The following is an 8361-nucleotide window of genomic DNA, read 5'->3' on the forward strand; positions in this document are numbered from 1 at the left end:
TACTACTACTACTACTGCTACTACTACTACTACTACTACTGCTACTACTACTACTACTACTAATAATAATAATAATAATAAGTTATTTTCTAAATTTTAAAAGGAGGCTAATTCATCTTAACTCTCCTGTTGGTGATGAGTCAAAATGACTCATGAGGCCTGAGTGGCAAAACTGAGACCTTATTGGTCATTTTGACCTGAGCAGGAGACCTCTGTTTTTACAACATGTCAACATTTTAATGTAAAAACCGTATTAAAAAGAATGAGAATCAAAAGAAATATTAAAAGCTGCTGCCGGCGGCTTGTTAGGGTCATCACACAGTCAATAGGGCCAGCAGACGTAACGGGAAAGTAGAAATTAAACCTCAAAAACCAGCACCTGCAGCATAAAAACTACAAGCTGAATTTAAAAAAATGTGTGAATTATGAGTGGCAGAAGTGTCTGATCATCTTAAATATCTGTTTTTTGTGTGTTTATTGAACTTTCTGTAGGAGATAYCATGTTCTCGTCCAATTTTGTAAGGAAACATCTGAGCACAGAAACAATGGAAGTCTATGAGAGCTTGGTTGTGCACTTTGTGCAGTTCAAGTGAAATTGTGAAAAAATCCAACAGCAGTGACCGACACCCTGGCAAAAACACTTTATGTTTTGATGTATTAGCTGTTTATTAAGCATAACGTTTCTAGGAATAAGAAGTTGTTTTTTAAATGACAAAAACAGGAGAATGATGATTGGCTGAATATTTAGGTTAACATTAGTGCWTTTGCAATGGTTCCTAACTCAAAAATCAGTTCACAGATATTTGCCTTTAACCCAGAACAGAGTAACTTATTTAAAATCTTCCATCTCACTCAGAGACACTTAATGATCAGAAGAAAAATAAACCTCAGCCAATCAGTCAGTAACAGCAGTTTGTTGAGGCGTCTTAAACTGGWGGTTTCTGAAGTTAATCATCCATCCTCATGTTTAATCCTGAGCTGCAGTTCTTCTTTCCAAAATCCTGAACAAAACTCTGACTTTCTTCTGCAAGAAATCTGCCTAAACTAAAATCTCACTTGGTTGCAAATGAAACAAATGCCAATATTCTGCTACACTAAAATCGCAGACTTCTTAACGAGTATTTAATTCTTGTTTTAAAAATGATTTATCTGTGTTGTAAMGTGAAAATTCAATTTGATCATTAAAAGCCTTAAATATACAGTATAAACGACCTTCATGCTCATAATGAATGATGCAAACTTCTCGCCTCGTCTGTAAATCTCCACCTTCTGTGAAACACTTTGTAACCACTTACAACTGAACCAAAGTCAGAGCTGTCATTATATAAATTATTTTACCCATTAATTAGAGGGAAAACTCTCAAATTCTGCACCTCCAGCTCATATTCAGTGCATGACCTACAGTGTGAGCGTATGTTATGCAAGTCCACATAAATGTGGACACTAAAAGTGTTTTATGCTATTAAAAATGACAAAAAATGAATTAATTGCTTATAACATTAAAAAATGCTTAATAACAAAAGCTTATTGTCATTTCACCAGTTATCAACATAGTTACGCATTAAGAGTTTGAGTAACAGTTTGATTCTGTAAACTCAAAGAGCCAAATATAAATCTGTCTTCTGTGCCTCAAACATCTGAGGTGATACAGCCCCCCCACCACAAAAAAACAAAAAAAGTTTTATTTTTAGATTTTGTTCAAGGGAGGCAAACGTTTTCAACATTTACTATTCTGGCTGCCGTTTGCAGTTTCAGTGCAACCCTTTTTGTTCTTTTATCAGTGCGCACCACTCTTAAAGGTGGGCTATCACATAAWGCGCCCCCTGTTAGACTGCAGAGAGACTTTGTTCTCAGAAGCCGTCACCTTTATGTAATTCATCATCTGCAGACTGAAGCTGTCTTTGGAGCTCTCCAGGATCAGAGTGCAGCCCATGTTGGACGTGGTGTTGTGGAGGTCAAAGATCACGTCGTAAGCCTCTTGGCTTCCTTTGGGTCCAAAAATCTTGTTGATCTCCTGGGCTCTCTGCACCTCATAGGGCAGCTCATCACCTCCTGGTGCACTATGGGAACACACATGGAGGTACATTGTTAGAACATAGTTCTATCTTGTCCAATAAAATGTGGTTTGTAGAATTATATTGACGGACTTGTAAGTACAGCGGGTAAAATCAGTATTGAACACGTCACCATTTTTCTCAGTAAATATATTACTAGAGGTGCTAATGACATGAAATTTTCACCAGATGTTGGTAACAACCCAAGTGATCCATACATACAAAGAAATCAAACCATAAATGTCCAGAAATGAAGTTATTTGTAATAATGTGGAATGGCACAGGGAAAAAGTATTGAACACACTTACTGAAATTTATCTAATACTTTGTACAAAAGCCTTTGTTGTCAATGACAGCTTCAAGACGCCTCCTGTATGGAGAAACTAGTGGCATGCATTGCTCAGGTGTGATTTTGGCCCATTCTTCCACACAAACAGTCTTCAAATCTTGAAGGTTTCGTGGACCTCTTCTATGAACTCTGATCTTTAGTTCTTTCCATAGATTTTCTGTTGGATTCAGGTCAGGTGATTGGCTGGGCCATTCCAGCAGCTTTAGTTTCTTTCTCTGAAACCAACTGAGAGTTTCCTTGGCTTTGTGTTTGGGCTCATTGTCTTGCTGAAATGTCCAGCCACGTTTCATCTTCATCATCCTGGTAGATGGAAGCAGATTTTTATCAAGAATGTCTCTGTACATTTTTCCACTCATCCTTCCTTCAATTATTTGAAGTTTGCCAGTACCATATGCTGAAAAACAGCCCCACACCATGATGTTCCCACCTCCAAACTTCACTGTTGGTGTGGTGTTTTTGGGCTGATGTGCAGTGCCATTTGACCTCCAAACATGATGTGTATTCTGGCATCCAAACAGTTCAATGTTGGTCTCATCTGACCAGACTATATTCTCCCAGTATTACACAGGCTTGTTTAAATGTTGTGCAGCAAACTTTAAAGGAGCTTCAACATGCTGTTTCTTCAGCAGTGGAGTCTTGRGTGGTGAGCGTGCATACAGGCCATGGTGGTTCAGTGCATTACTTATTGTTTTCTTTGAAACAAWCGTACCTGCTAATTCCAGGTCTTTCTGAAGCTCTCCACAAGTGGTCCTTGGCTCTTGGACACCTCTTCGATAATTCTTTTCACTCCTCTGTCAGAAATCTTGCGAGGAGCACCTGGTCGTGGTCGGTTTATGGTGAAATAATGTTCTTTCCACTTCTGAATTATGGCCCCAACAGTGCTCACTGGAACCTTCAGAAGTTTAGACATTCTTCTGTAACCGATGCCATCATTATGCTTTGCAACAATAAGGTTGTGAAGGTCTTGAGAGAGCTCTTTACTTTTACCCATCACCAGATGGTTCTTGTGTGATACCTGGCCATCATTTGGGACTGAACCAACTGATATTAACTTGCACTGACAAGGGGCAGGCTTGCTTTCTAATTACTGAGAGAGTTCAGCTGGTGTCTTGGCTTTCCATGCCTTTTTACACCTCCCTTTCTTCATGTGTTCAATACTTTTTCCCTGTGCCATTCCACATTATTACAAATAACTTCATTTCTGGACATTTATGGTTTGATTTCTTTGRATGTATGGATCACTTGGGTTGTTACCAACATCTGGTGAACATTTCATGTCATTAGCACCTCTAGTAATATGTTTACTGAGAAAAATGTTGACGTGTTCAATACTTATTTTACCCGCTGTATATTGTCAGGCTAAAAACACAAAACAAGACKATCTTTCTTCTCCTTACTCCATTCCAATCATTTGTGCAAACACTCTCCAAGCTACAGCAGAATTAAATAATWAAATCACCTCAACTCACTCACATCTGCTCTTTAGACCCCGTTGTCCCGCAATTATTTCAAGCTATAAGGACCCCTAGGACAGTCTTACACAAGAGCATGCTGGGAGCATCTGTGGACTCCTGCAAACCATCTTCAGCTGAGAAACACAGGTGCTGAGTTTGAGGAAAAGCAGAGCTGTCAGCCCATCTGAGATGAGAACCAAAATATCACAAGCTGTTTTTTTTAGAAAGAGCCTTTAATCTCCTCTACACYTTGCCTGCAGTGAGACCAAACATCAGCAAAGCTGAAAGGGTTTTAAAGATCCAAGCAACATCTGCAGGCTGAGGACAGAACACTTCACTCACACAGTCTGAGCGCTCACTGGCACATTATTTTTGCATTTTTAAATTTGTGAATAATCACAAGATATGATACAGCAAAAGCATGATTAAAAAACAGTTTTTCACTTCTGCAGAGTATAAATACAACTAAAGTCTTGTTTTTTCTCTCTTCAGACTGTGTGAAATAKAAGATTGACTCATTATTCCATTGTTGCATTACTCAAATACTAGTACTGATGCATTGTTTATTTGTAAAACCGGATTTTTGGACTTCCTGAGTGAAAGACCACGGTCATCTGGTGAAGACTTTCAGTCATCCAGGTCATGATCAATCCCAAAAAAAAAAAAGAAAAAAAAAAAGACCACAGTCAGTTCAGAGTGACAATAACGGTTTCAGCAGCATCACGCTGAGTACAGGGGACCCTCAGGGATGTGTGTTCAGTGCCCTTTGATTCCCTATGACTTTCTTGGTTCTGTTTGATTTTTTTGAAATGAAGGTGTGTCTCCGTCACAGTGTTATCCCAGTGATTGTGAGTGGATCTTTAGTGGGCGACTTCGACTGCTGTAGTGTTATTGGTCGATAAGCTGACTTTTTTATTATTACTTTTATTTTTTGGTCATGGCTCTGTTTATAAATTTGTGTGTAACCATGGGTGGACAGTTTGTCCAAAACCTCCCAGCATTCTCATTTCTGACTGCTCCATCAAGCTCAAGCTGTTTGTACTCGTCTTCAAAATAAAAGGTTGTCAGCTCTGTCCAAGAGGAGTTTGCAAGTTGGCTCAGTCAATCCACAGGCAGCAGTCTGCACAATACTTGGCTTGACTCACCAMGAACCACGGCTGGTGTGCCGTGCAGAAACTGGAAATGGAGACACATTTCTCAAATGCTGAAMTGATGAYAACTGCTTAAAGGCACACTTGTGGAGAAGGGGCTTAAGTTCTTAGGTGTGGACATAAACAGCTGACCTCTCCAGGACCATTAACTCATCACTGGTCAAGAACTGAGAAGAGCCAGAGCCCCAATCGCCATGAGGCACAAAGATCATCCTGTCCAGCTGCAAAACTGAGTAGGTGAGAGAACTATGAGGCAGCTGGGAAGATCACTTATGCTTCACTCCATTCATATTGGACACCAACAAGCATTGCAGGAGACCCAACACCACTCTACATTATTCTCAGCAGTGGTTAGCACTGATACCTCACAGCAAAAAGGTCCTGGATTCAATCCCTGGTTTGGARCTGGGYTCCTTCTGTGTGGAGTTTACATGTTCTCCTRGTGCATGCATGGGTTTTCTCCAGGTATTCTGGTTTCCCTCACATCCCAAAAACATGTACAATAGGTTGCCTTCAGGCCCAGGCCTCCCTTGAAAAAGCGARCTGGACTCCGTTTGTARGAATGCATTTGCATTCTAGATCATGTAGATGGAAATGATTCAACATTAATTTGATTTAAAATGAAGCTGATCAGACTAGATGGGYCAGATGATTTGGGACCTCACATAACCATATCTCGTGCCTCGTGCATATCATGAGCCATCGTTTTTTTTTTTCTTTTTTCTTTTTTTTTTCGTGAGACGTCTTTTGTCAACAAAACCAAGAAGTGATTGTGCAGCTCGGTCACGTTTTCCCTGCCGGCTGTGGGTTGTGAGCTGCAGACCGGACCGGGAGGCGGGGACACGGGGCTCTGCTCTCATTGGCTACTGGACCTAAAACACTAACCTGCCATTCGAGCGCACAGATGGGAAAACACGTGACGTAAAACCGAAGAGCGCAAGTTCATTTTAGAGGACGCACACAGCCTGTCCTTTAATGGGTTAAATGTTTACATGTCATGTTGCGTTCAGGGTACCAAGCTGTTATTTACATACAGTGCCGCACACAAACACAGGGCAGTTTTTGTTCCTCTGCTTTARATCCAGAACATAAAGTTGTTTTGACAGCAGCTCCCTCTCTCTGTTCCGCTGAGTCCATTTACCTGAGGTTCTCCGGGGTGAAGGCTCGGTTCAGGTCCGTGTCCACGTACCGGACGCATTTCTCCACAGCCCACGGGTTGGCGAGGAACGGTCTGGTTTCGACACCCTTCCTCTGTATCTCGGCGCCGTTCTTCGTCCACAGGTTGACGAGCGCGACGCCTGACATCTCGTTCCCGTGCGTGCCGCCGAAGATAGCGACTCTCCTGGCCGCGGTGACACGCGCCGTGTTGTTGTTGTTGTTGTTATTGTGGGTGGACATGGCGCGTGACGGGGGCGGTGTGGGGGTCTGCAAGCTTTTCTGAAAGACTCTGACTGGAAAGTTTCCAGCGGGAGCTCGGCTGTCAGCCTTTTAAATACCAGCTGAGGCTGCGTCACGACGTCACCGCTCAGCTGGGCTGTTCTAGGCGACACATTGTATGGCAAGCCGTGGTGCCATATAATGAAACCATACTTTTAAATGGTTGCTGGCCAAAACAAATAGATTACAGGGCGCCAAACGTGAAATAAAATGTCACTAACATGTATTCATTATTTATCTCACAACATTTAGCAACATTTAATTCACTGTTTCAACATTTTACACATTTTCAACAAATGTTCAATTGTATGTGTACATATTAAATCCTAAATCTAAATGTGTAAATCTGAATGCAAACATTAAATCTCAGCTAAAATATAAAGCTAACATTTACTAATTTTTGGAATGGCAATGTTCATGCAGGTTTCAGTAAGTTAAATTTAAGACATTTTAAGACCACTAGTAATGAGACCAAATCAATGCATTGACGGAAATATTCAAGTGGTCCCAGAAATGTTATAATAGAAAGCTTTTATTGCTATCAATTTCATTATTAAAGAATATTTAATTTTAATACAAGAACACTAAATGTTTGAATGAAATGGTCATATCTGACTGCTGTGAAACGCTTTCAACCGAGTGCAAAAAAATCACTGAAATCAAGTCAAGTCTCATTGAAAATACAGTTTCCCGTGTTTGAACAACAAGCAGTAGACATGACTGAACTTCTGTTTTTTTATTTTTATTTTTATTTTTATTTTTTTTTGAGCAGGTAAGCTTATCATCTCACCTATTTCTTCCAGGTCTTGCTCTGTCCCTTTCATCTCTCTGTCTCTTTTCCCCTCTTGTTGACTTTGTTCACCCTCTCTGTTCTTACATTTTGTACTGAATGACAACAAAGTAATCTTCAAATAAATAAATTGTACACAATTTCCATTCATAAATATCACAAAAATAATTCTAAATGAGTTATGGACTTCATTGCCACTTAAAATTGCCCATTGCAGAAAAAAATCACTAAGCACAATATTTTGCATTGTAAATTGATAATTCATGTCTGCCCCAAAAAAGCTGGTTAAAAACAATCTATAATGTTCTTTATTGTTCTTTTTTTTAACCTGTTGGTTCACCTTGCTGTCTTTCCTGGGTTCCCACGTGCTCCTCTCCTTGAGCTGTCAACCAAACATTTATATCAAGAATTTTGTCATCAAAATTATATTTATTTTATTTTTTAATACTGAGTTGCTACTAGGCTGCTATGGGGTTGTTTTATTTCCCCCACACCTGAATGTGGCTGGGAGCCAGTTTTCATTAAAAAAATACACAATATCCATCTATGAAAATGTAGACACTATGAGTCAGGGTTTGGCAGTTTGCCTTTAAAAAAAACATAGCATAAGTGGGGTAAAATAAAAAAAAAAATCAGTTGTAGGTCTCAGTAGCTTAAGCAGGCTAACTAACTTTATCTATCTAGCCACTAAGAAATGTAGTGTAGCCTTAGCTTGTGGTGTATAGCAGTGGTTCCCAAACTTTTCAGCTTTTGACCCACAAAATAACAGTAGCAGAAACTCGTGCCCCCATCTATTTTTGGATGATAAACATTTGTATCAGTTCAACTAAACATGGGCATAGTAACAATATTTTTTGTATAGTTATCCATTTTAAATACACTAACTCCTTTGTAACAATAAGGCAAAAATATAATRAATACCGAAAAAATTTTCAGGACCCCACCTTGATATTTTGGGACCCCACTGTGGGTCCCGACCCCAGCTTTGGGAAACACTGGTGTATTGTGGTGAAAGAAACATGTTGTTGAGACTGTGAACACTAGAGGGCGCAACAGTTGCATTTAAATTGTCATAAACTGCATGAATACAGCCGTACCAGATTAACAGAAAGCATAAAGCTACAAC

At 39.8% G+C, this 8361-nt stretch overlaps 1 protein-coding gene across 1 annotated transcript in view; it reads right to left on the bottom strand.

Annotated features, from left to right (window-relative positions):
* The window catches only part of aspa (aspartoacylase), a gene marked incomplete at its 5' end in the record, with an annotated part of 10785 nt that extends 4400 nt beyond the window's left edge, over positions 1 to 6385 (bottom strand). Inside the window, 2 exon segments of the mRNA XM_014016458.1 lie at positions 1865 to 2060; positions 6150 to 6385. Of these exon segments, the coding sequence (XP_013871912.1) occupies positions 1865 to 2060; positions 6150 to 6385 (432 nt within the window).
* Between the last annotated feature and the right edge of the window lie 1976 nt (positions 6386 to 8361).

This window comes from Austrofundulus limnaeus, unplaced genomic scaffold, assembly GCF_001266775.1.
Source record: "Austrofundulus limnaeus strain Quisiro unplaced genomic scaffold, Austrofundulus_limnaeus-1.0 Scaffold145, whole genome shotgun sequence".
NCBI classification, from domain to species: domain Eukaryota; kingdom Metazoa; phylum Chordata; class Actinopteri; order Cyprinodontiformes; family Rivulidae; genus Austrofundulus; species Austrofundulus limnaeus.